The sequence below is a fragment of the Lagenorhynchus albirostris genome, chromosome 15, assembly GCF_949774975.1.
Source record: "Lagenorhynchus albirostris chromosome 15, mLagAlb1.1, whole genome shotgun sequence".
Classification (NCBI taxonomy): Eukaryota; Metazoa; Chordata; class Mammalia; order Artiodactyla; family Delphinidae; genus Lagenorhynchus; species Lagenorhynchus albirostris.
Window position 1 is genome coordinate 87,051,528 of NC_083109.1, and position 25,514 is coordinate 87,077,041.

Here is a 25,514-nt window from a genome sequence, read left to right on the forward strand (position 1 = left end):
CCCTAATTAATTGACAGGTGGCCCCTTAAAATGGGGTGTCGCAGCTCCCAGCTCCCTCCTGCCTGCGGTGCGGGCGTCCACAGCCGCCTGCGTGAGCCGTTGGCTGACCCAACCATGGCCTTGGGAACCGGGGAATGAGGGGACACCCCTCGTATGCTCTGCTGTGAAGCCAGCGTGACCCCCCAAGTTGGTTCCGCTGCAGGCGGCAAGGGGCTGGCATCCCTCAGGGGGGCTCTGCTTACCACCCTCCAGCATCCGTCTCTCACAACCACAGTGGCCATGAAAATTAATTGTTTTTCATGGATAGAGCTTGAGGAAAACCAAACCTAGATAGCACTATTTACCTTTTTCCCTTACTTATTAAAGGTGAGGTGCTCAGGGTGCGATGGGGACGTGAATGATATCCTTAACTAGTCCAGACCAATCAATGTAAAGACAGGCGGCATCGATCCCAATTACCTGGCTAGGTAACACTGTTACTGCGGCAGGGAGCCGCCTTTCCACAGCTCAGCCTGGTGCTGCTGGGGATGAGGGCCCCCACCTTGCTGTGAAGGCTCAGAGAAGTGAGGGTGACAGGGCGAAGCTGCTGAGCGAGGCTGCCAACCCGGACCTGCCCGCTGGAGTCCGAGCATGTCTTTTGCACAAGCCAGGGCTTCCGGTTCTGTTCTGTGTGGCACTCGTTTCCCGAGACACCCCTGCAGCAGAGGTTCTGTGGGCAAGTCAGTTTGGGAACCCCTGTGTAGCGTGGCCGCTCCCTTGGGAGTCACGGTGCACGGCAGGGCATGAAGGCTCTGAGAAGTCCTGCGGGAAGGGCCGCATGGGTGGATACCTCCCCACTTCTTTCTCTCGCCCCCCCCACTGCCTCTCCTGGTTTCCCTGCTCTGCCTTGAAGGCTCAGGGCACCGCCAGGTCTGCTGTGTTTGGACAAGCGCCTCCGATTATGTTCCAGCTCAGGCCATCAGCCTTGGTCAAATCTGTTACTTGGGGTTCAGTCTACCAGTTAAAGGGTCTACAGACCCCACCCCACCACTCCAAGGTGTCGTGCCCATTCCCACCACCAAGAACCATCCTAGGGGCCCAGTAGGCGGCGCATCCTCCAGGAGCTGGCTTTTTGGATGCAAATCAGTGCTGCCCTGGTCCGGATCCTCCCTTGGGTCCCCAGCAATGTCCTTGCCAGCCTTCCTCCCGGGGAGGGGCCCCCATCATCACCGAGGGGTCTGAACACGTGCTGGAAAGCAGGAGCGGGGGAAATTGAGACCACCTGGCCTGGAAGCTCTGACCCAGACAACGGCAGCCACTCGGGCAGGGCAGCGGCCCACGGCTGACCCGGGTTTCTCGGGCCCTCCACCATGCCGGGTCCTAGGTCCCAGCTCTGCCTGGCTGATGCACTGGTCTCCTCTCTCCTCAGAACTTCATTTTTTGAGTTGCAGAATGGGTAGCGTCAACCCACTTTTAAAGAGTGGCTTTAAGCATTAAGTGAGAAAATGGGTGTGAAAATGCTAGAAGCCCTCCCGACCCTTTCTCCAGCCGCACCCCGCCTCCTGCCCAGTTCCTCCATTCTTCGGATACTCCTGCTGCAGGGCCTCTGCCTGGGACACTCTTCCCTTTCCTCTGTGACAAGCCAATTCCCACTTACCCTTCAGGTCTCAGTTCTCATGTCCCCTCCCCAGGGAAGCCATCTCCGGCCTCTGGACCAAGACAAGGGCCCCTTCTTCACCATCTAATGGCATGGCGTGTCCCTTGGAGCACTGTCACAGGGGCAATTTTGCGTTTATCTGTGTATGTGTATCAGTCAGGGTAAGAATGCTAGCTGCTGTAACAAACAGGTCCCAAAGTTCCAGCAACTAGACCCAGCCTGCATTTCTCACTCACCCAGAGGCCAATCTGGATGTCCCCGGTCAGTGATGACCTTCTGCCTGACCCTGCAGTGTCCAAGCTCGTCCACCTGTGGCCCCATCATCTAGTAGGTCCTTTGCCTCCGGCCAGCAGACCGGGGAAGATTTAGAGTGTGAGGTGCATCCGTCACCTCCATTGGCCAGAACTCAGCCACAACAGCCCCACTGACCTGCAAGGGAGGCTGGAAACATCGGACCAGGCATAGGAAATGGCGAGTGCTGAGGTCCTGGGGCGGCCATAGGAGGGGAGATGGGAGAGGTAACAATGGCCCATGCTGAGGACAGTGCTTTCCTTGTGAGGAGGAGGGGCTGGAGAAGTGGCAGGGCAAGTTCTGGCTCCCGTGGTCATCAAAGATTTTGTGTTGAGAATAGACTGCAGGTGGCAAGCCAGAGGCAGAGCCATGGTTAGAAGATTCCTGTAGAAACCCAGGCTCACAGCAGCTGGTGGCTGTGGAGGTGGTGGCAGTGGTCAGCTTCCTGCAGGATGGGATGTGGGCAGTGAGAGGACAGGGGCCAAGGAGCTTGCCCAGGCTTGTGGCCCCAGCAGCTGGCAGGATGCCATGGGCCGGCTGTGGGTGGGGCTGGTTGGAGGTCTGGGAGGACCACGAGTGGCTGAGTGCAGGAGGCAAGAGGGGTGGAGGCTCTGAGGCCAGCAGGGCAGGGCAGGCCAGGGAGCAGCTGGAGATGTGATAAGGGGCCCAGACGACTTCATTCAGAGCGCTGCAGAGGCCAAGCAAGGAAGGGCTTGTCCAACTGGCTTTCTAGAAAGATCCCTTGGCTGCTGGGGAGGGGTGGACTCTGGTGGTCAGAGGGCAGGAGGGAGCCGAGGGAGACTGGCCAGTGGCCAGGGGCAAGATGTTGGTGGCCGCAGTGGGGAGAAGTGGGCAGGCTGGGGGTGTCCTGGATTGGGGGGCCCTGGAGAGGAGCAGGGCCGGCAGAGGATGTGCTATGTGTGAGGTGCTGATGGGGACATCACCACAAATGCCGCCTCCCAAGTCACTGTCCCACGTGGTGGCCAGTGGGGGCAAGCGTGCAGCTTAAACTCCTCAGAATCAGAGCTCTGGCCACCTCGTCCTCTTCACTCTGAGCCCCCCGCCCTGTCTGCCTCTCGTCCAGCCCTGTGTCCACCGACCCCCCTCCCTCTTCTTGACCTTGGCCTTACCCGACCTCACCAGCTTATCCAGTTCTCCTAAATGCTGCCCTGGGGGTCAGGAAAACCCACTTGGCTCCTGGTTCTGGGACTAGCCACCAGTCCAACTGACCTGGCAGGACATTGCCCTTTGTCCTCTAGCTGGGAAACCCCAGCAGGTCAGGGCAGCATCCAGTGACAGTCCCAGGTCACAGCGGCTCCCTGTCTAGCACCTGCTTGCCCCCTGTGACGGGGAGCTCGCCACCACAGGGTCCAGCTGCAGGAAAGAGCTGGCTCTGCACTGGAAGACTGTCTCCGCTCCTGCAAGTGGGCACAGAAGCCACCCTGTCCCCCTGCCAGGCCTATCTCAGGAAAACACCTTCCCTCCTGCCAGGCCCTGTCTGGACAAGCCCTGCGCCTGCGGCCGGGTGGGCGGGGTCACTTCACTTGTCTGGTGTCAGTGTTTCTGGCTGTCTGTCCGATGCCCACAGACAGGTTTCCCCGAGAATGTGGAGGGGAGCAGCCCAATAACTGGGGTGCCCACAAGAGGTACTCTTCTGTAATGACTTGGGTCACATGCTCAAAGTGGAAAACGGGAACAGATCGGGACACCAAGAACCACGAGGGGTCTCAGGCCCAAGGAGCAGCCCGTGCGCACAGGCCGCAGGCGGGGAGACTCCTGGAGGGAGTTGCCCCAGCCGCAGGGCCACCTCGGGCACCTGCCCCTTCCCCAGCCTCCGCCGCCTCTGCCGTGAATCCGAGATGCGACGGGCGTTACTGCTGCGCTCCGGGAGGGGGTGGGGGCCACCGGCCGGCCTGCCCGGCTGCACCTCGGGCAGATCTCAGTTTCCCCGTCTGTAAAGTGGCCTTGACCGCACTGCTCCAGGAGGGTGGGGTGGCGCAGGCTTTGAAAAGAAAGTCAGTCTTGAAGCCTCCCGCGGACCCCTGGGAGGGAGGGAGGCGAGTGGCGGGCGGGGCCTTGGGCGTGGTCTATAGGGGCGGGGCCTGTTCGAGGCGGGAGCCTTCCCCTGGCCTGGTGGGGCCTGGGCCGGCCCTGGCTCGGGAGCGGGGCCTTTCCGGGGCGGAGCCTGGCCAGGAGGAGTGGGACCTGATGGGGCGGGGCCTTGTGTGGCGGGGGCGTGGCAGGGAGGAGCGGCGCCTGGAGGGCGGGGCCTTGCGGTGGCGGAGGCGCGGCCTTGCCGGGGGCAGGGGCTGGCGGGCTGACTCTCGCCGCGCTCACGCCGGCTCGCAGTCCTCCCGGCGCTCTGGGGCGGGCTCCTCGTCTGCCCCGGGCTCGGGCCGGGCCGCAGCCCCCGGGCGCGCTTTCGGAGCGCCGGCGCCGGCCGGGCGGACGCCGCTGCCCTCATGGCGGCCATCACAGCGCTGCAGCAGTGGTGCCGGCAGCAGTGCGAGGGCTACCGGGACGTGAGCATCACCAACATGACCACGTCGTTCCGCGACGGCCTGGCCTTCTGCGCCATCCTGCACCGCCACCGGCCCGACCTCATGTGAGTGCGCCCGCTCCCCGCGCGCCGGCCTCCGGCGGGGAAACTGAGGCCGGGCTGCTCGGACGGGGGGCGGGGCAATGGGCCGCGGTCAGAACTCCCGGCCCGGGCCTGGTGGGACGCTCCGGGGCCGAGCGGAGCCGGACCCTGCAGGCACGCCCGCCCCGTGGCCCCTGCAGGGCCTCAGTTTGCCCGGCCACCAAGTGGAGCTGGGCCGGAGCCAGGACGTCCGGCCGCCCCCGCTGGCTTAGTCAGTCCATGACTCAGGCCCGCGTCCTGGGCTCCGGCCACAGCCAGCCCTCCCCGTCGGTCTCCCTGGGAAAGGGCCAGCATATTCTGGGCCCTCTGAGATCCCCACTGTCCTGGGACCTCCTGCCAGATCAGGGGCTGGGGGGCACGCGGGTCTTACTGTGTGGTACTTACTGGCCGTCCCCCAGCCTGTTCCGGCACCTTTAAGAATGCAGCCCAGGGTCACTGTGGGGGAGGGGCCAATGCAGAGCAGGAAGCTTGAGACACCCACCCCCCAGGTCCTCTTGGCCGGGCCTCCTTACCCTAGGGTGATGGGGCATAAGATGGGAGCCTTGGGAGGTGGGGAGGGGAGGGGGCTAGGTCGTCTCCCCCCGGAGGGTCTAGGGGTCGAGGCTGGGAGCTTGGCCCTGCCTTGTTGCCAGATCTTGTCCCCGCCCTGGACCCGCTCCGTCTGTTATTCACTCAGCAAACGCTCTTTGGCTGTGACTGGGACCCGGCTTGCTGGGACAGCTCTGTGCTGTGAGGCCCTGGCACCCCTGCCTCGTGAGAATTCACAATGAGTAAAGCTGCCAGGGAGGGTGCCTGGGCTGGGCGGATGGACGCTCAGGAAGGGTGTCCTTGGAAGACGCCTCCTGGAAAAAGCATGCTGTTTGTTAAATGTTAAAAGTGTTCCCCTGAGAAGTCCTGGCTGGAACCAGGGGTGGGTGGAGCGTGTTTGCCAGGGAGGGCTTTGGCTGGGAGCAGCCAGAGGCAGCACCTTCTCAATGCTGCCCTTGGGCCTCTTGCTGTACAGACGGGGAAACTGAGGCCCAGAGAGGAGACAGCCTTGTTCAGGACACAGAGCATGTCCGGCAGAGCCAGGGCTGGCACATGGGGCTCCTTCCCTGCACCCAGATGTCCGCTGTACCCCCAGGGACTGTCCCCAAGCACCGCCCTCTACGGGGAAGCTAGTCTTAAGAAAGAGGCCTGTAGGGTTTTCCTCCTCCCGCCTGGGGTTGTGAAACGTGTGTGGGGAGCCCTCTCTGCTCCCTGCCTCGATTTGCCTCAGCTGCCCTCAGAGCCAGATGTCGGGGCAGCGTGCGCTTCCCCTCTGGACACCCGAAGCTGAGCTTTGATTGTGGGGGGCCGGGGCGCGGGGTCATGGAGACTGGGAGACTGGGAGACGGACTGGCAGCGGAGCCTGGGGCAGGCAGGGTCCCCGGGAGGCTGGCTGGTGGCTGACCGCAGGCAGCCCGCACCGGGTCAGTGGGAGAAGCCTGCCGTGGGCGGGAAGGAGGGTGCCGCCCTCCGCCAGGCCAGCACCTCGGGACGCCGCGCGGGTGTAAGTGGAGATCTGGGGCCTTTCCGAGCCCTGGGAGCTTCCATCTGTTCCCAGCTGTGCTGGGGTTAGAGGCGTGTGTGTGTGTGTGTGTGTGCGCGCGCGCGCGCGCACCTGTCCCAGCACGCACTGCCCGCGGGTGATCACAGGCACGCACGTGTGGGTGTGTCCACATGTTGGCACAAGCTGGTGTCTTACAGCAGTTCACGTAACCATTATTGAGTGCCTGCTGTATACGCAGCACTGTGTGCTCTACCAGGTGGCCTTGGCCCCTGCCTCAGGGAGTGACGCTTTGGGTACAGACAGCAAACAGATGAAGGAACAGAAGCTCCAGGCAGCTCCCGAGGTGGTGAACCTGGGCAGGGAGGACTGGGGAGGAGGCGGCCGCACCCTCGCACACGGCAGTAGTTACCGCACTCACTGCCGGCTTGGCCATTGGTCCCCTGCCCCCACTGGACTTTCGGCTCCAGAGGGTGGGGATGTCTGCCTGCTTTGTTCACTGCTGTGTCCCCGGCGCCTGGACGACGTCTGGCACGTGACAAGCGCTCGGTAGTTGACAGCACGCAGTCGGAGGTCTGTGGATGAGGGAGATCCGCTTGGGGCCCAGCAAGTATGGCCGCTGCTGCCAGGTGAGCGCTCTGCAGGTGCCTGGGAGCGGCAGGCAAGGGGAGGAGGAGGCCACGGGGGCGGACATGGAGGCACGTGGCCACAGTCAGGGAAGGCCACCAGAGGCTGGGAGGGACAAGGAACACAGTCTGCCCCTGAGCTCCCGCAGGGAGCTTGGCCCTGCTCACACCTTGATGTCAGACTTCTGGTCTCCAGGCTGGGAGGGACAGAATAAACGTCTGTTATTCTAAGGCGCCCAGTTTGCAGAGAACCAGTCAGGCTCCCATACGTGGTGGGGCCCAGAAGGGGCTCCTCAGATACTGGCTGATCGAATCCCGTGCGTGTGGGCCCATGTCACGGGCCTGGGTCTATGCCTTAGATACCCCTCCGCCACCTCTGGTCCCGGCGATGCCTCTGGGCAAGTTGGTGGCTGGGGGAGGGGTGGTCGCACCGAGAAGCCTGAGCCACCCCACCGGCCCCCAGTGCTGCGCGGGGGGAGGAAACACGCAGGAACCTCGTGGGGTGGCCGTGCTCCCGGGGGAGCCCCCGAGCTCAGACCCGGCGACACTCACCCCCACCCCCCCCATCCTGTGAAGACCCTCCGGCAGCAGGAAAGTGGACATCCTGTCTCCCTGTCTCCTAGCTTCGCCACCAGGAAGTCCTTCCCTTTCTCTGCTCCTGTGAGCCTGTTTCCTCCTGGCCCCAGTGGAGGGGAGCGGCCGTGAAAGGAGGAGCTGGGCGCTGAGCCCGCCGGGTGGGAGCTCCAGCTGCCTGGCTGTCCTCCTAATGGCTCTGTCCACCGGGATCTGCGAGTTCACCTGCGCCCTGCAGTGGTCGCCCCCCCTGCCCCACACCACCGGGGACACGGACAGGTGTGCGGGTCTCAGGCTCACCCAGGGATCCGCCCGGCCCATCCCCGCCCCTGGCCGGCCCGCCAGGCCCACCCCAGAGCTGTAGGGGCCCACCCCAGAGCTGTAGGGGCCCACCCCAGAGCTGTAGGTTTCTCAGATGGGCCTGGAGGTGCCCACCCGCCCGCAGGGTCTGTTTCCCCAGTGACGCCACATCCGCCTGAGCAGCCCAGCGGCCAGGTGAGAGCAGGAACCGCTCAAAACAAACACAGCCTTCCTGCTCCCGGCGGTAAACCTGTGGGGCTGGAGTGTTCCTTCCCCTCTAGCCAGACCAGGAGGGACTGAAGCTCCAGGAGGCCGGGAGGGCGGGAGGAGGGTGGGCAGGCCAGACGCCAGGGCCAGGGCCGCAGCCCTTCCCAGAGGCAGGGGCTGGGCTTCCTTCTCCAGGGCCGTTGGGGCGGGAGGGGTGCTGGAGCCCGGCCCTCTGTGGGAGCCGCGGAGGGGTCGGGGCTTAGGAAGTGGGTTCTGTGTAAACTCGCTGGGCCTCCCCCACTCCTCAGTCCCGTGGGGGGTGACCTGACCTTTCCCTGCAGCTCTGGGGCCCCCGCCAGGCTGGGCCACAAGTTGGGGGTGGCTCCCTGGCTGCTCTTGGAGACGCACCCGTCGTGGGAGACTCACCCCCGGAGGCCCGCACCCAGAAGCTGCTTTCTGGGCCAGAGCAGAGGGGGCTGGGCCCCGGGTACAGGCTGGCCTCCCCCCGACGCTGGCTTCGTGGCCAGCAGGAAGCCGCCTGGGGACAGAGGCCTCTGTTCTTGGCCTGAGGGCCTGTGGCTGCGAAGGGGCTCGGGCCTGGCGCCCCCATGACTCCCCCTTAGGCCACGGCAGGAGCCCCGGGCTGACCCCTCCTGGCTGGGCCCTGGGGTCGGGGTCGGGGTCTGCGCCAGCCTGAGGAAGGCCTACAGCAGGGGGGCCCTTTCCTCCCCGCCTCGCCTCGGGTACCTCCTCCGTCCACTCCTCCCTGGCTCTGTCCTCCCTCTCCCCTGGCCTCTTGCAGGGTGTCTGCCTTGGTGTCTCTGTCCCTGAGCCCCGCCTCCCCCCCCCCCCCCGCCCTCGCACTTCTGCCCTGTGGGCTCTCCCGTCTCATCTCTGGGCACTTTGGTACCCATGTCTCCCTCCATCTGTATTTCAGCCTCTCTGTCTGTCTGTCTGTCTCTCACTCTCCCTCTCTGCTCCCCTTCCCGGTGGGATTAACTCCAGATGTGCTGGGGATGCCCGGAAAAGAGGCTGGGCTTCTGTCATCTCCCCCCGCACCCCACTCCGCCCCCAGTCCCAGCACCCACCCCCATGTAGTTGCATTTAGTTCCAGGAAATAAACAGCGTGAGGTCAGCTCTCCAGGAATTTGGAAGGGGGTACACATTCCCAAGAGCCCCCGAGGCGTTGGGGGCAGGAGGAGGTCAGCAGCCCTGGTCAGCTGTGGCCGGCGGGAAGCAGGCCGGGAGGGGCTGTGCGTGCCCTGGGCTCTGTCAGCCAGGCCCGGCGCCGGCCAGGGCAGGGCGCACAGACCCAGTGAGCTCATTCATTAGGCCGGTGCCGAAAGGGTAAACAGATGGCCCCGACGGCCCCCCACTCAGCAAGCCCTGGACAGACTACCTCCTCAGCAGCGTTCCGAGTGCCAGCCGCGTGCCTGGCCCCAGGCAGGTACCGTGGGGTCGGAGCAGAGCACACCCGATTTTAAATGCAGGAGTTCACCTAAGAAAATGATCTACCTGGGGCAGGTGCCCGGGGTCCCCGCCCGCCGGTGCGCAGGTTCTTGGATGAAGGTGCTGACGCAGTTTGATCCCGCGAGGCCTTAAACGCAAGCCGGCCACCTCCCTGAGGTCAGCCCGAGGTGTCAGCCCGCGAGGCCTGCTGATCACGGTCCTGCAAATGGGCATCTGAGACGACAGAAGGAGTCTTCCACCCATTCCGTCCAGGAGCCCAGGGCGGGTGTCAGCAGGGCTGGTTCCTTCTGGGGCCTCCGCCCTGGGTGTGCAGACGCTGCCTGCTCCCCAGGCCTCTGCCTCGTCCTCTCTCTCTGCACATCTCTGCGTCCAAATTTCCCCTGTGTGTGAGGACACCAGTCATTTTGGATTAGGGCCCCCCAGTGGCCCACTTTAACTTGATCCTGTAAAGTCCCTGTTTCCAAATAAGGTCACGTCCTGAGGTCGTGGGGGTTAGGACTCCATTGGGCCTCTTTTGGGGGACACTTCAGCCCATCCCACCGGGGGGTCGCCTGCTGGCGGAAACCTGGTCCCGTGGACTTCCTGACGGGGACGGGCGGGCCCCTCCTTGGCGCTCAGAAGGGATTTGCCAGGCAGCTCTGACCCCTCGCCCGTCTCCGCTGGCCTCAGAGCTCCGGCCTCGGGAGATGGGCAGGGCCACTCTGGGCACAGGGAGCAGCGAGCCAAGGCCCCGGGGCGCGCGGAGGGAGCTCAGGCTGGGAGGGGCGTGGTAGTCCTGGGACCGGCCAGGGCAGCCCGGCCCAGCCGTGGCGCCTTGCGGGGCCTGGGAGGCGGCTTGGCTTTGGTGCTGAGGGTGGTGTTCCTTGAACTTGAGTGGAAGGGCAGTTCTGCACCCTCTGGCCATCGTGCCTTTGACCCTGCTCGGGGGGCTGGCACCGCGTCGTGGGTGCCCCAGTTTACACTGAGCCCTGAGGCCCTCACTCTGGGTCTGCAGGCGGAGAGGGCGCTGGGGGCAGCTGGCTGCCCCAGATCGCAAGATCTTGCGGCCCCCGGGGGGACCGAGGCCAACGCGGGGGGCAGAGGGCTTCCTTCTCCTTCTTGTTTGGAGACAAAACAGACCTTGTTATCCTGCCCTCCAGCGCCGGCATCTTGCTGAGGACACGGCCGTTGCGGTCAGTGACCCTGGGCAGGTCTGGAGAAGAGATTGAGCTTTCAAAGGGGTGGTGGGGGAGGGAGGGAGAGGCGCTCCCGAGACCCCAGTCGCTGAGGAGGGAGGGGCCTGCACGGCTGAGAGCCCCCGGGGCGGCGGACGGAGCCCAGCCACTCCACGTGCCCATGGCCGTCGCTGGGTGTCGGGCTGCCACGCCCACCCGCCCACTCCTCCGGTCATTTGTCCCCCGCAGACGGGTCTGTCCGCCGTCCTGTCCCGGGCACAAAGCACCCTCTGTTCTCCTGGGGTGGTCTCACATCTGGAACACGTTACCTGGGAGGTGGTCCAGGCGGAAACTGGGAGGTTTCCCGAAGAGCTGGGCAGGTTGATGGACAGCAGCTGGAGGCCGATGGGGCCCCTGAGGCGGGAGGTGGGCAAACCGCAGCCCCTGTCCTCCTCCCACCCCCAGTGTGTGGCCAGGGGCCAGCCGCTGCCCCAGCCTCAGTTTGCTCATCTGTGTAATAGGCCTCCCGGGGGTGTCGCAGGGTCAGGGAGGTGGGGTCAGTGCACGGTCAGGGCTGGGAGCCGGGCCATCCTAGGCCAGGTGGCCGCAAGGTCTCCCCTTCCCCCTCTGCCTGCCACCTGCCCGGCCTTGAGCCAGCGCCCTCGAGTTCACCACGAGAAGCTGTGGTCACCCTCGTAAGACGGGGCCCCTGAGGCCCCAAGAGAAGAGGGGGCCCGCCCGGGTCAGACAGCACGGCCGGGCTGAGTCGAATGCGGCCCCCCTGCCCCGCCCCCAGCTCTCTCCTGTCTCACGTGGCTTCCGGAACAAGCCAGTTGACCCCAAAGCGGCAAGGCTGCCGCCCAGCACATGAACAGACAGACAGATCTGTATCTAACCAGCCCACCCGAAGGCGTTGGGCCGTGTAGCCGAACGTCCTGCGCCGAGCCGGCCGCCTGCTGGGGTCTGGCTGTGTTTTCCGGTCAGAGCGTCCTCCAGGGTGTGCTGTGCGGGGCGTGTGTGTGGAGTGCCGGGACCGGCCTGGAGCTGGCGCTGGGCTTCTCCTCCTTTCGGAACGATCGCTGTGCTCCTGGCCTCTCCGGGGAGGCCTACCATTCTGGCCGGGCCGGGGGCCCCTGCACCCCTATGGTCAAGTGTGTGTGGGAGGCACCGGGGGCTCTAATATTCTCAGCCTTGAGGGTCTGCCCCCTCGGGAGGACGGCTGGGCACCTGGTGGGCACGTTCGACCCCCAAACGCCTGGACACTGGGGCCGAGGCCCTGCTCTGGTCCTGTTTTCCCACCGTGTGACCTCAGGCAAGTCACGGAGCCTCTCTGTGCCACATCGCCTCATCTGTGAGAAGCGGGCATTGACGGCGCCCGCGGGTGCGAGTTGGTATTTTTAAGGAGCTGAGCACAGCAGCGCTCCTGGGAGGCGCTGGGTGAATAAAGCAAGTAGTGGGAACCAGGAAGTGGAACGAGGGCCCGGCTCGCCCTGACCATTGGGCAGCGTGGAGCTCCGCCCACAGGAGCCCCTCAACCCCAGGACGTCGGCCTCCCGTGACCCACCAGGCCCGTGAGCTGCCCAGGGGGAAGCAGCCCACCCTGAGCTGGCCACCCAGGGCCTGCTTCCAGCTACACCTAACCGGGCGGCGCAGAGGTGGGGCTCGGCCTCTGCAGGGCGAGGGGTGGAGTCTGCAGCTGGGGGCCTGTGGGGGCCGTTGGGGTCCAGGTCTCGGGAGGTGCTGGACGGCATCCCCGGGCCCAGAGCCAGGCCAGAACCTGAGGCCTGGTGCCCAGCCCTACCCTCCTCTTGGTCGTTGTGTGACCTCGTACCTTCACTGCTCCACCCGTGGCCTCGGTTTCCCCCTTTGGGCAAGATGACCTCTGAGGCCCTTGTGGCCCCTCCCTTCTTGGACCCTGAGCTACTTTGAACACTTGTATTTTAATTTTCCAGAAACTTCGATGCCCTCAGGAAGGAAAACATTTACGAGAACAACAAACTGGTGAGTGCCTTCTCAGCCCGGTTTGCGCCATCCCCAGCCCGTGTCCCAGGGACCCGAGTGGGCACAACCTCCCCCGGGGTAGCCACGGAGTCACTGCTGCCCACAGATGGGCAGGGGGAGGCCGGGCACTCGCCGCTGGGCTCTACAGCCTGTCCCGAGCTGGGCAACCCCAGCTCCCCAGAATAGCCCCAGATCTCGTAGCCAGGCCTCCTGGTCCCTCTTTCTCTCGGTGGGGAGGGGAGGGGAGGGCCGGACCCTCCTTCCCACCCAAGGCAGAGCAGGCTCAGAGGTGGCTCTGCGGCAGGGCCACCGGGTGGGTCCTGGGATGGACCCGCTCTCAGGCTGGCTGGGTTCAAGTCCTAGTCGGCCCCTGCTTCCCTGCAAAATGAGCTCCATGACCCCACGAGGCTGATGCCCAGAAACTTGGCCCGTGTTCTCTGCGCTTCCGTTGTGGTCCCTGCTGGGGTGCAGCCGTGAGCAGGATGCCCACCCCCGTCAGGTCTGCGAGTCTGGGGGCAGCACCCGCCGCGCTGACGAGTGGAAGTTAAATTTAACTTAACTGAGATGAAATAAAATGACACATTCAGTTCCGCAGCTGCACTGGCCGCGTTTCAGGCACTCGCGAGCCACGTGTGGATGGCTCAGAGTAGGATGCGTCCACCGTGACAGGGTCGTCGGACCACGCTGAGCACGGCTAGCGTGTGGGCAGGAACGGGAGCCGCAGGGAAGAGGTGGGGTGGGGGCGTGGTGAGGGGCAGGGACGCTGGGTGAAGACAAGGAGAGGGGGCTGCAGGGGTGAAGCCTCGGGCTGGAGGGCACCAAGCTTGTGGGTGCGGCAGGAGCAGAGGGGCGGGTGGCTGGGGTGGAGGCTGGGACAGAGGGTGGATGGGCGGCGGGGAGGCTGGGACAGAGAGAGGAGGCTGGGGTGTGGGGGGACCTGGCTTCTTCTCTGAAGGCTGCTGTGCTATAGGAGCGCTCCGGTTCCACAGGCTCTGTGCAGAGAGCAGGGTGGGGTTAGGGGGCCGGCGCTGGCAGCCGGAGTGGCCAGCTTCTGGGTATATTGCGTTGGCCGAAAAGTTCGTTCAGGTTTTACTATAAGATCCTACAGAAAAACCCAAACGCACTTTTTGGCCAAGTCGATATTTTGAAGGAGTCAGAGGCAATAGGAGGGCTTTGATCCTAGTGTGGCGGGGTGGTCACTGCTGGGGCCTGCGGGTCTGGGAGCCCACGGGCCTCGTCTTAGACGCACAAAGATTGAGGTGGGGGTCGTGGTAGTTTAGGGGAGGGCTAGAGTGTGAAGGCAGGAGCCCTGCTGGGCTGGCAGGGCAGGGGAAGGGAGGGAGGGGACGGGGTGGGGGGGGAGGGAGGGAGAGGAGGGGAGGGGAGGGAGGGGGGAGGGAGGGAAGGGAGGGAGAGGAGGGGAGGAGGGAGGGAGGGAAGGGAGGGGATGGGCGGGAGGGGGGGCGAGGAGCCTCCACAGGCCACTGCAGAGTCGGGGCAGAGGAATCAGCTGTGGCGGGGGCGGGGAAGAAGCAGCAGCAGAGATCTGCATCCTCCCCCGGGGCGGGGAGCCCACCCCCGCCCCCACCCCCACCCCCTGCCCAGTGAGTGTCCCTCGCCGGGCTTTGTCTCCTAGGACACAGGTGTCCCCCTGGGCTGGGGAAGGCTCCTCCCATGGAGAAAGCTGCCCCCTGACCCGTAAGGTCGGTGTCGGCCGGGGCCGTACAGATTTACGGGTGTGGGGGCCATTGAGGGGGTCTCCACGGTGACCTGGGGCCGAAGTCCCAGAGCAAATAGCCCGAGCTGGGCAAGGCCCCCTCAGGACCGGGCCGCGGCCTCAGCTGCTGTTACCGAGGACCCACCGGGATGGGCCCCAGAGCTCCTTCAGTCCTGTGATTGGGCTGTACTCCCCGTGGTACAGACGGGTAAACCGAGGCCAGGGAACCCAGGCCTTTCTGGGCTCCAAGTGGCTCTGTTGCCTCGGGCCCCTCCCACCTTCCCTCCGGGGGTGGGGTGGGAGCTGGTGGCCTGGCCGAGGTGGGGAGGGGCCTCCCAGCCCACCCGCTGACCACGCCCCCCCAGGCCTTCCGCGTGGCTGAGGAGCAGCTGGGCATCCCGGCCTTGCTGGACGCCGAGGACATGGTGGCCCTGAAGGTGCCCGACCGGCTGAGCATCCTGACCTACGTGTCCCAGTACTACAACTACTTCCACGGGCGCTCCCCCAGTGAGTCCTGCGTGGCCCTCCCTCTCGGTCCGCGCCCGGCCCCCCAGCCCGCACCCAGCACTGCCCTGGGTGCCGGGTGCCACCACCTCCTCCACGTCCTGCTGCAGGTGAAAAGCTGCAAGTGAAAAGCGGGGTCCAGGCCCCAGGCCTCCCATTGCCCCCGCTGGAGCAGGCTCAGCCGTCCGCCTCCCTGTCCGCTGGGCAGACAGCCAGCTCCCCGCCTTTCCCTCTCTGTGCGCACAGCTCTTGCCTCGGGTGGCGTGGCTGACCCGCGTGGGCTCCCAGGCCCTGCCACAGGGGCCCCCACGTGGTGCTGACGGTCAGCTGGCCCTGGCGGGGTGTGGCTGAGAGCAGGCCGGGCAGGGGAGGGGCCGGCCTGGCTTCATCATTCCAGCCACTTTGTGTACCAGCAGCTGAGCGCCAGCCCCCCGCCCCGGCCCAACACGCCTCACCCGGGCTTAGAAATCCCCGGAATCGCTCTGGGCACACGGCCAGCCTGCCTTAGAGCCCTACTTGGTGGAGAAACAAAGTGCCTTTTCCCTGACCTCCGATCAGGGCTCTCGGAGGGGAGGGGAGGGGAGGGGAGGGGAGGGGAGGGGAGGGGAGGGGAGGGGAGGAGGTGGGGCAGGCCAGGCCCCTGCTGGGAATGGATGCTCGCTGGGGCCACCCCTCCCCCCGGCCCCCAGAGAGCAGGGGCCGCCCATCCCCACCCCCTGCTCCAGGTCCCAGGCTGGGCACTGGCGCCTCCAGGGAACCTGGGCCAGGGGTGGCCCCGAGTCTGTCAGAGCCAGCCTGCGGGGCCGCGGCCCCTGACCCTGTGTGTTTCGTGGCAGTTGGGGGCATGGCCGGCGTGAAGAGGCCCCTGTCGGACGCCAGTGAGGAACCGCCTGGAAAGAAGGCCCCGTCCCAACCTGCCAGGCCTTCGCCCACCCCAGCCCGGGGGCAGCCGCTGTCTCCGGTCAGCACAAACCCCACCGTCCAGCGGAAGGCTGTAAGCGCCCTGGCCCGCCCTCCCTCTGGTTCTTGGGTTTTCCACCAGCTTCTACTGAGTGGGGCTCTTGGGCCTGAGTGTGTCCCTAACCCACAGTGCCCAGGGTGGGGTGGGGTCCCCTCGGGTCCCAGACACAGCCTCAGCTGCCCCCTGGACTGGCTCCCCAAGTGGTGGTCAGGATATGATCCCCGTTGTACAGACGGGTAAACCGAGGCCAGGGAGGCCCCGAAGGCCAAGTAGGGCCCCGAGCGGGTGTCTTGCCTAGGCCACCCCCCACCCCGTAGGGCCAGGAGAGCATGTGGGCATGTCTTTCACTCCCAGGCCAGCCCTGCAAAGTGAGGTACGGTTGCCCCACTTTTCAGAGGTGGAGATGGGACAGGGTGATGACTTGGGGCGGGGCACTGGGGATTGGGTAGGATTTCTGCACCTTGGGGTGGGAATAGGAGGTACCAGAATCTGTCTCCTGGCCCCCGGAGACCCCCAAAGTCAGCCCCCAGCCCCCTGCCCTTGGGCCAGGCTGGAGACCCTGCACGCAGAGTCCGGCGGCCTGGGCACGGGCCTCCTCTGGGACCAACGCTCTCCGGTGTGTACGGTGGAATCTGACGGGTGGCTGTGAGGAGGGAAGGTGGGGCAGGCCTGTCAATGGCTCCCCCCGGCAGGGCCAGGCTGCGGTCGGCTCCGTCAGCAGCACCTGTGGCGTCTGCGGGCAGCACGTGCACCTCGTGCAGCGGCACCTGGCAGACGGGAGGCTGTACCACCGGAGCTGCTTCAGGTGCGCGCTGATGGGCTGAGCAGCCCTGCTGAGGGCCCCGGGGGAGCCTGGGACAAGAGGTGTTCGTTGAGTGAGCTGCCACCCGCACGAGGGCACCCGGGATCCGCGTGTGCCTGCCCTGGGGAGGCGGGAGTGAACACGCCTGTGGCTGGAGCCCCTCCGGTTTCCCCGCCCACCCCAGGTGTAAGCAGTGCTCCAACACGCTGCACTCGGGGACCTACAAGGCCACAGCAGAGCCCGGCGTCTTCGTCTGCTCCAGCCACGACCCTGGAACCGCCTCTGCTGGCCCCACGTTGCCGGGCTTGGCCCCCCGGCGGCCTGGAGCCCTGTCCATGGACTCCAAGACCCCTGGCTCCCCGAAGAAGGCCCAGGAGGCGAGCGGGCAGAGAGACGCAGGACCAAAGGCCAGGCCGCCCGCGTGGGAGCCCGCGGTGGGCAGCCCGACTGCCAAAGGTTACCCGCCGGCTGCAGCTGACCCTCCGGCCACCGCCTGCTCCCACGTCCATGCGGGGAGCCCAGCCGGGGCCAGGCTCTCGGTGGGCCCCATGGGCGGCAAGGCCAGCACTCACGTGACCAACAGCTCTCCGACGGGGTGGTCGTCGCCGGCAGGCAGCCCTCGTCGCGCCGTGACCCCGAGTGCCCGGGACTCTCGCCCGGCCACACCACAAGGCCGGGTAACCCCCCGAGGGGCAGCCCCTCAGATCAAGCTCAGCTCAGGGCCAGCGTCTCCGGTCCCAGCGAGCGCCCCGGCCTGGACCCCATCGTCCTCCAGGACGCAGCAGGCCCGGGAGAGGTTCTTCCAGACGCCTGGAGCCGCCCCCCGCGCTGGCCCGGCTGGCGGGGCCCCAGCTGTGGCGGACGCTCCTTCCAGGGACGGCAGCAGGGAACAGGCGCTGAGCCTCCTCCGGAAGGCCCTCCACGAGCTGGGGGCAGCCGGCGCTCAGGCGCCCGGCAGGTGGGTGGAGAAGGAGGGGCAGGGGGTGCGAGCCCGGAGGCCAGAGGGGCTGGGGCGGCCGGGGAGGGCTTCTGGGCTCTGGCCCTGCGGGGCTGTGTGACGGCGGGGCTGCCTGTGCCCTGCCACAGTGTCCTCATCTGGGAAATGTGGCGACGTAGACAAGGGAGCAGAGTGCCAGGTGGCCGGCAGGACGGGGACGCGGCTGTACACTGTAGAGCCGGCCTGACGTGCTTGGGGGCACGGGTGCAGTGACGCTGCCGCCCGGGGCCTGGCCACACCCAGTCCTACGTGAGGACACATTTCGCAGATGAGGAAACTGAGGCTGGGGGTTGTCCGAGCCCCCCAGGTGGGGCTGCCCAGGGCCTCGTGCCTTCTGCACAATGGACACGGAGCTGACGGGGTGACGGGGTGAAGGCGGGTCGCCGTGCTGCTGTCCTGGGGCTGCCGGACACAGCACCGAGCCGGGGTGGCTGGAACAGCGGACCTTATTCCTTCACAGAGCTGGAGGCCCAAAGTCGGAGCTCCAGGTGTGGGCAGGCCCGCGGGGGCTCCCTCTGCCTCTTCCAGCTCCTGGGGGCGCCCGCGGCCCTCGACTCGCGTCTCCTCTGTCTTCACGGCCTCCTCTCTGTGCGTCTGTCCTCTCCTTTTCGTGCTTGTTTCCGGTGTCAGGGCCTCCCTAGTCCAGGGTGACCTCGTCCTAACTTGATTTTACCTGCCAAGAGCCTGCTTCCAGATCAGGTCACACCCTGAGCTTCCGGGGGGCGGGAATCTGGGGGACACCACTGGCCCTGCTACAGTCGCCCAGCACGTTTCCACGCCGGGCTGGCGACAGGGCTGCGCCCGCTGCCCCGTGCTACCTGTCCTGTGGGGGGCCTCCCGGCGAGGAGCTGCTGATGCTGTGACCCCCGCCGGGCCAGCGGGTGGTGCCAGGGGCTCCCAGGGAGGGCACAGGGCAGGGGACAGCGGGCCCGCCTGCCACCCCAGCGCTGAGGGCTCTCCGAGGCTGTCGGGAGTGAGGGTGTGTAAGGACTCTGCCGGGAGTGCTCCCTGGGGCGCATCTGGCCCAGCTCCCCCTGGGAGCCCAGCCCCTCCTGGGAGCCCAGCCCCTCCTGGGAGCTCAGCCTGGGATGGGGGAGGAGCAGGGGGAGAGAACTTGGTCGCATAAGGGGCCCGGGGCACCCGGAGGAGCTGCCCTGGCTCGCGGAGGTGCCCGGGGGCCCTGTCGACAGCCTTACTTCCTGCACGTGTGCACGTGGGGGGACGCAGGGTGGCCGTGTGCGGGCCTCCTGGATGTGGCTCAGGATGGAGCTAGGCCTCCATGCTGAAGGCCCAGCTGCTCCTGGGCAGGCGGGTGGGTGGAGGAGGGAGGCCCCGGGGGGCAGACCCCACAGCAGCGCCCTGGGCGCGGTGGGTCTGGGGGGGTGTTAATGTCAGCCGATACTGGGCTTGAACAGGAGGGTGACGTCTGCCTACGGCCCATCTCATCCCTCGGGAGGGGAGGGTGGGCACTGGGGAGCAGCTGCCAGGGGAGGCCGAGGGGCTTCTGCCTGGGGGTCGTGGGGGGGCTTCCGGATGCAGCCATGCCCGACACCTGCGCCCTCACCCACAGGCCCTCCCTCGCCACCGGCCCTGCACCCAACTCCCATCCCAGGTCCGAAGGGCCAGGAGCAAGTCCAGCAGCCACGCGGCCACAGTCGGCGTCTCCGCAGGCCCTTAGCCCCGCCGCGAGGAGCGCGCCGCCGGCCCCCCGGAGCGCAGGCAGCATCTCGCGGGTGTCGGCGCCGCCCCAGGCGGGCAGGAAAGCCTCGGCTGCACCCTCAGGGGCCGTCGGGGCGGGTGCCGGCTCCAGGCTGAAGCTGGAGGCCCCGCGGGCCGAGGGTAAGGGCCCCCACGTCACGGGCGGAGCTGGGGTCACCGCACCCAGGCTGTCGCCGTGCGTCGCGGCCGCTCTGCTCCCCGGCCTGCGGTTTGCTGTCGCACAGTCTGGCTCCCGGGGTCCCGCCTGGGGATGCGTCACCCTGTGTCACCATCACCCGCCTGCCGGACGCCCCGTGGCCCGGCCCCTGCCGCGCCGCTGTTCCCTGGTGACGGCGCCCGGTAGGGGTGGGGCCGGTGCCCACGCGTGCTGCCCTCCCGCTTTGCCGCACTCTGTGGAGTCCCCCCTCTCCTGCGGGGTTTGCCGCCGCTGTCCGTGTGCGTCTGTCGTCACTGCCCTGTCCTGGTGACGGTGGCCCTGTGCTCTGAAGGCCCTGAAGCCCCCCTGACTGCCCTGGCCTTGGGCCCTGGGCTGTTTTGGACACTTTCTGAGGAACTGCGGAGTTGGTCCTTTCTGGGTGCTGGGGCTGTCTCTTAGGGGCACCCGTGGTATCACTGAGCTGGCAGCACGCAGCACGCAAAGCGTTCTTCCCACTCTTTCCCGTGGCTGAGCTTCCAGCCTGGAGGCCACTCTCCCCTGCGCCAGGGAGGCCTGCAGGTCGTCACCGCCCCACACACAGCTGGTCTGCATCCCTGGGGCTCACCGCCGTACCCTTGCCTGTTTGGCAGCAGGGGACGTTGGGGCCCAGAGAGGGACAGTGAATTGAATCCCCCAGGCACACACAGCACAGGGGGGAGTCCTGTCCCCAGCTCGGCCAGTGGCTCCTTCCCGGGTACCTGAGGGTGGGATGGCAGCAGGAAGAAGGGGTGGGGGAGGTGCAGCCTTTCCCAGCAGACCACCCCCCCTCACCCCCACCCAGGCCCGAGTGCCAGCCCCCAGGAGGGCCAGGAGGACGGGCCGGCAGGATGGAGGGCCCGCCTGAAGCCCGTGGAGAAGAAAAGCCCCGCTGAGAGGTGAGCGGTGGGTGGCCTGCTGGGCGCTGGACCTATGCCCGTGCCGTGGGTTTGTACACACAGGAGCCTGTGTCCGGGGCAAGCACAGGGCCTGGCGCACAGTAGGCGCTTCACACGTGCTTGCAGGTGAGTGACAGCACACACACACACACCCCCACCAACTGACATCCACAGCAGGGGCTGTGTGCACGTCTCGCCGTGCGTGTCAGCTGTAGAAGCAGAAACCAGCTCGTGCCGGCCTGAGTGACCCAGGCCAAGCGCCCTCGTGCAACTGGACTTGCAAGTCAGGGAGGGTCCATCAGGACCCTCGGTATCCTTGCTCTGAACCAGTCTGGAGGCCCTGGGGAATGCGAGCACGTTCGCTGCTGTGCGCCCACCAGGCCTGGCCCCGGTGCTGGGCTGGGACCCCCATTCGCTGTGGGGAGGGGACAGCCCCCCCAGAAAGCTCAGTTAGGATGGAGAGGAGAGAAGGCCACTGCAGCCTTCCGTGGATGAGGCCACAACCGTGGGGTCACACAGGCGACTGAGCCCATGTTGGTCCGGGTCCGCTGTGCGTGGCGGCTGCCCTGTGTGCCCCGCGGGGGTCCGTCACGCATGCTCGGGGTCCCAGGTGGGGGTGGGGCCGGTGCCCATGTGTGCGTCGGCTGTGGGTACCTGAACACGTGCTCACCCTGTGATGTAGGCGCATCTGTCAACATGCACCTGTGCTCCAGGAGGTGGGAGAGTCGGGGACATGAGCCCGAGGGGCACCACGAGGCCCCGCCTTCGGGCCGGCATGCGTCCCCCGGGCTTTTCTGCGCCGGGGTGCTGGGCGTCCTGTCCGCCCTCCCCTGACCTCTTGCCTTCCATTCAGGGCTCTGGAGCTGAAGGAGCCTCAGGTCCTGGGAGAGCCGAGGGCGGGTCATGCACCCCAGAAGGTCTCTGGGAGCTCCGAGGGGGGCGTCCGCATCACCCTGACCCCTGTGCGAGTGGACAGGACACCAGGCCCGGCCGGGGCCAGCCTCCTAGGTAATGCCAGACAGAAGCCCCCCGGCCGTCCCCAGCCAGACAGCCCGGGTCTAGGTGGTCCTCTCCTTGGGGGCAGTGGCCCTGCTTGGCCAGGGGAGCTGGTGGTCCTGGCGGGTGGGTGTGTATATGTAATGCGTGTGTGCATGCCTGTGCACGTGCGTGACTGTGCGTGTCTGTTCTTAGCACTCAGCCGTCCTTGCACAGGTCACCAGCCTACTGGGCTCGTTTCCCCGTGTGCTGTTGAGGGTCAGGATTCTGCCCCTTCCCCCGCCCGTGGACGTGACCCCTCCCGTCGGGCAGGATGTGGCTGTGAGGGCTGACCCCCGTGTTGGTGCCCCTCTGGGGGGGCCCAGCTCAGGGAAGCAGTGGGGGGAGGGCGCCGGGCCTGCTGACCTGACATGTGACTCTGTCCCCCACCCGTGGGCAGCTGCATCCCCCTCCCCCTTCCAGTCCCCATCCCACCGCAGGAAGCTGGCGGTCCCTGCCAGCCTAGACGTTTCTGGCAGCTGGCTTCAGCCAGAGCCCTCGGGGAAGGAAGCCCCTGCCTGGAGCCGGAAGAAGGAGGAGAAAGCCCCTCCCCAGGGTGAACCAGGTCAGCCCAGGCATGCCGCCCAGTTCCTGCTTGGGGTACAGATGAAGGGGGCTCCTCTAGGAGGATGTGCCCGGCGGGGATTTGGAGGACGTATAGGAGCCCATGGGGCCTAGAATGGAGGGAAGACGAGCCTGGGGGCGAGCAGCCTCGCACACCTGGAGGAGGCTGCGCCCCGGGCCCTTTCAGGGTGGGCAGAGGCCTCACCTGCCTCCGGGTGCCCGAGTCCGCAGACGCTCGGCGACGATGGCACGTTTGCTGGTGGGAAGGGTGGCCGGGGTGCCGGCAGGGTGTCCAATGCTGCTGACCTGGAGGAGGGCAGGGGCCCAGGTGGGCACAGGGACTTCGGGGACGGGGCCTGGGTCTGTGGGCTCTCGCCCTTTGGACACCAGCCGGGGCTGCCCAGGGGCCTGCCGGGTGCAGCAGGGAAGCCGGGGTGCAGGGGCTGTCTCGGGAGGATGGGGCTGGGTGGGGGGTCTGGCCCCCTTCCAGACCACGCCTGGGTCACGTTGGGCCCGGTGCCTGAAGAGACCTGTCCTGCCCCTTCTCCAGTGAGGCCCTCGGGCCCGGCCGGCATCCCTGTTCCGCCTGGCGAGTCAGTGCCCTCCCCGGTCAGGGTGAGTAGACTAGGGTGCAGGTGGGTGAGGGGCTCAGCCCCGGGGGCCCCCCGCCCCCACCCCCTCACCACGCCCTCATCCCCAGCTGCACCCTGACTACGTGCCCCAGGAGGAGATCCAGCGGCAGGTGCAGGACATCGAGAGGCAGCTGGATGCCCTGGAGCTCCGGGGCGTGGAGCTGGAGAAGCGCCTGCGTGCGGCCGAGGAGGGTGAGCCCCTGGCGGACCCCCTCCGCAAACCCCTCTGCCAGCTCCACCCTGGGCCCGGCCCCGCCCCCGCGCAGGCCCGCCCGCCCCGTGCCCAGCCAGCCCCTCTCCGCAGACGCCTCGGAGGACGCCCTCATGGTGGACTGGTTCCGGCTCATCCACGAGAAGCAGCTGCTGCTGAGGCTGGAGTCTGAGCTGATGTACAAGTGAGTGGTTCCCCTGAGGCCTCCGGAAAGCGCTCCTCCCCGCATGGGCCTGTCTGGCGCGGGGAGGCCAGTGGCCGGGCCGGGCTCACATCCGTGTCACCTCGGCAGGGCCAGGGACCAGCGCCTGGAGGAGCAGCAGCTGGACATCGAGGGGGAGCTGCGCCGGCTGATGGCCAAGCCGGGTGCGTCCCCCGCACCCAGCGTGGAGCCCAGGCCGGCGGAGGTGGGAGGGAGTGTGAGGGGGGCTCAGTCCCAGGAGGCGGGTACGGGTGCGGCTTTCCAAGGCCCTCTCACGGGTGGCTGCCAGGAGGAGGCGATCACGGCACACTCTCTCGAGCCGCGGTGGAGTTTCAGCTCCTCCACTTCCTGGCTGTGTGTCCTTGGCTGAGTCACTCAACCTCTCTGTGCTTGGGTTTCATCGCTGCAAAGTGGGGGCAGTTCTAGCGCCGCCTCCTTCAGCTGTTGTGAGGACTGAGTTAATGTGTGCAGGGGGCGGGTAGCGAGTGCCCAGTCTCTGATACGGCTGTTCGTTTACTCACTCATTCATTCATTCACTCACTTATTCATACATGCACTTATTCATTCAACCGGCGTTGCCAAGAGCCCACCATAGGCCCCAAGACCCCACCCCCTCCTCCAGTGGAGGAGCCTGACCCTTGGGGAGTGGGGTCACTGTGTCCCTGAGCAGGGTGGGGACAGCAGGGCTCCGGCTGATGCCAGCTGTCCCTGCAGAGGCTCTGAAGTCCCCCCAGGATCGGCAGCGGGAGCAGGACCTGCTGAACCAGTACGTGAACACCGTCAATGACCGCAGTGACATCATCGACCTCCTGGATGAGGACCGGCTCAGGTGAGGGTGGAGCCCAGGGGAGGGCAGGGCGTTGGGGCCCAGGGGAGGGCGGAGCCCGGGGGAGGGCAGGGCCTTGGGGCCCAGGGGAGGGCGGAGCCCATCGGGAGGGGGGTTCCCGCCACGTACACCTTGCAGGTGGGGCCAGAGGCCGAGGGCAGGCCCTGCCCGGCAGTCTGTCTTCGAGTTCCTCCCCATGAGGCCTCTTGTGCACCCAGGCCCCTCCTGTCCCCAGGCCACTGCTGAGAGGCTGGGCCCCGAGGGGGCAGGCACCTGCCCTGGGAGGGGAGAGGGTGGTGCCAGTGTGTGGCTTACGGGCGGGTGAGAGGGCAGGTGCCCCGGTGTTGGGTGGGCTCAGGCCCACCGCGGGCGTGGTCCTCACGGCCCGTTCTCTTTCAGGGAGCAGCAGGAGGACGAGATGCTGCAGGACATGATCCGGAAGATGGGTGACTGGGTGGCGTGGGAGGTCGGGGCTGGGCTGGACCCCGGGGGAGTTGGGCCTCCTGTAGGAGTGGGTGCTGGGACCCACATGGCAGGCTCACCCTAAGGGAGTGAGTTCCCCATCGCTTGAGGGATCCAAGAAGCACGGATGGCCCTGTGGTCAGGGTGAGGGGACTGCTTTGCTCTCCAGCCGTGCCCAGCCCAGTGGACACTCTAAGGGCAGGCGCACGGTGGTTCCCCCGGGGAGGACAGAGGGTTGGGCTCTGCTGGGGCCCGGGAGGCTCTGTGGGTGGCAGGGAAGGCCGCAGGGCACTGGCCATCAGGTGGGCGAGTGACCCATCTGTGTCTGTCCCCCAGACCTGCAGAGGAGTGGTGGGGAGCAGAGGAAGAAGCCCAGGTTCCGCTTGTCCAGCATCTGGTCCCCGAAGAGCAGAAGCAGGACCCCCGAGTAGCTGCCTGGTGGGGCTCCAGGACCCTCACGCGGGTGGGGTAGGAACGTGGGTGGCGGGACCTGCACCGCCCTCTCTGTGGGGTCTGAGCAGCCTCAATAAAGAAACTGACCATGTGGCCTGGGTTCCCTCTCCCATGTGGTCACGTGCTCCTGGGCAGCCCAGGGGTCTTGGCCACGTTCCATTTCTGCACCAGCGTGGATGTGCCCATGGCCTTGAGAAGACGCTGACCCTCTGGGCTTGGCTCGGGCCCTCTGACATGGGCATTTTAGCCGTTCCTGACCTGGCTGCATGGACAGGCTGGACATGAGCCTTACGGGAGCTGGGACAGGGCGGGTCTGTGGAAGCGGCGGTCGGTGCTGGCCCTGCCCCCGTGCGGGGATCGCAGTCAAGATCTGTGACTTTGACCTTTAGGACGGAGGCCAGCTGGGCCCTGGGACCGAGTTCCTGGCGTCCAGCAAGGGAATGGGGCCCACCGCCCTTCCCACAGCCGTGCAGGGAAGGACTGAGGGAGCAGAGTCTCCTTGCGGCCCAGCCCTGAGTCCTCAGCAGCGCTGCCCCCCGCCCTCGGGAGGCCTGCAGAGTAATCTGCCCTCCGGGCGCCAGCTTCCTCACCTGTGTGCGGCGGCTGTCGCTGTGTCTTCCTGTGCTGTCTGCACTGCAGAGCCCTTCGTGGTGGTCCCGTTGGACCCTCAGCGATGGCAAAGTGCCAGTCCTCCCCCCCGGGTGCTGGGCCGGGTCCTGACCCGGGGGGCCTGCTAGGGACAGAGCTGGGAGGTCCTGGCCGAGTGTGTTGCGCCCCAGGAGCTCTCACTACTCCTGCTTTCTTTACTGGGTGTTGGAGGGGCTCAGGTGGGGATTTTTGGAACTTGAGGTCAGGATGTGATCTGGGGCAAGGAGGGCAGCTGCCTGGCGTGGAGATGGATTCACTGTCATGGCTGTGCTGCTCGGCTGTG

At 66.6% G+C, this 25,514-nt stretch overlaps 1 protein-coding gene across 3 annotated transcripts; it reads left to right on the forward strand.

Moving 5' to 3' along the window:
- Positions 1-4,281: 4,281 nt before the first annotated feature.
- Positions 4,282-24,676, forward strand: MICALL2 (MICAL like 2). Of its 3 annotated transcripts, none has more exons than XM_060125178.1 (17): positions 4,282-4,532; positions 12,379-12,427; positions 14,510-14,651; positions 15,485-15,642; positions 16,302-16,414; positions 16,596-17,369; positions 18,979-19,247; positions 20,105-20,198; positions 21,052-21,206; positions 21,634-21,798; positions 22,348-22,412; positions 22,522-22,621; positions 22,734-22,824; positions 22,933-23,006; positions 23,557-23,671; positions 24,068-24,114; positions 24,467-24,676. In XM_060125178.1, the coding sequence occupies exons 1-17, from the start codon at positions 4,390-4,392 to the stop codon at positions 24,559-24,561; spliced, it is 2,649 nt and encodes an 882-aa protein (XP_059981161.1). In that variant the 5' UTR covers positions 4,282-4,389; the 3' UTR covers positions 24,562-24,676. The 3 variants fall into 3 exon arrangements, with proteins under 3 accessions (XP_059981161.1, XP_059981160.1, XP_059981162.1); XM_060125177.1 differs by having other exon boundaries at positions 4,284-4,532; positions 22,498-22,621; XM_060125179.1 differs by lacking the exon at positions 4,282-4,532 and adding an exon at positions 10,503-12,081 and having other exon boundaries at positions 22,498-22,621.
- Positions 24,677-25,514: the final 838 nt, after the last annotated feature.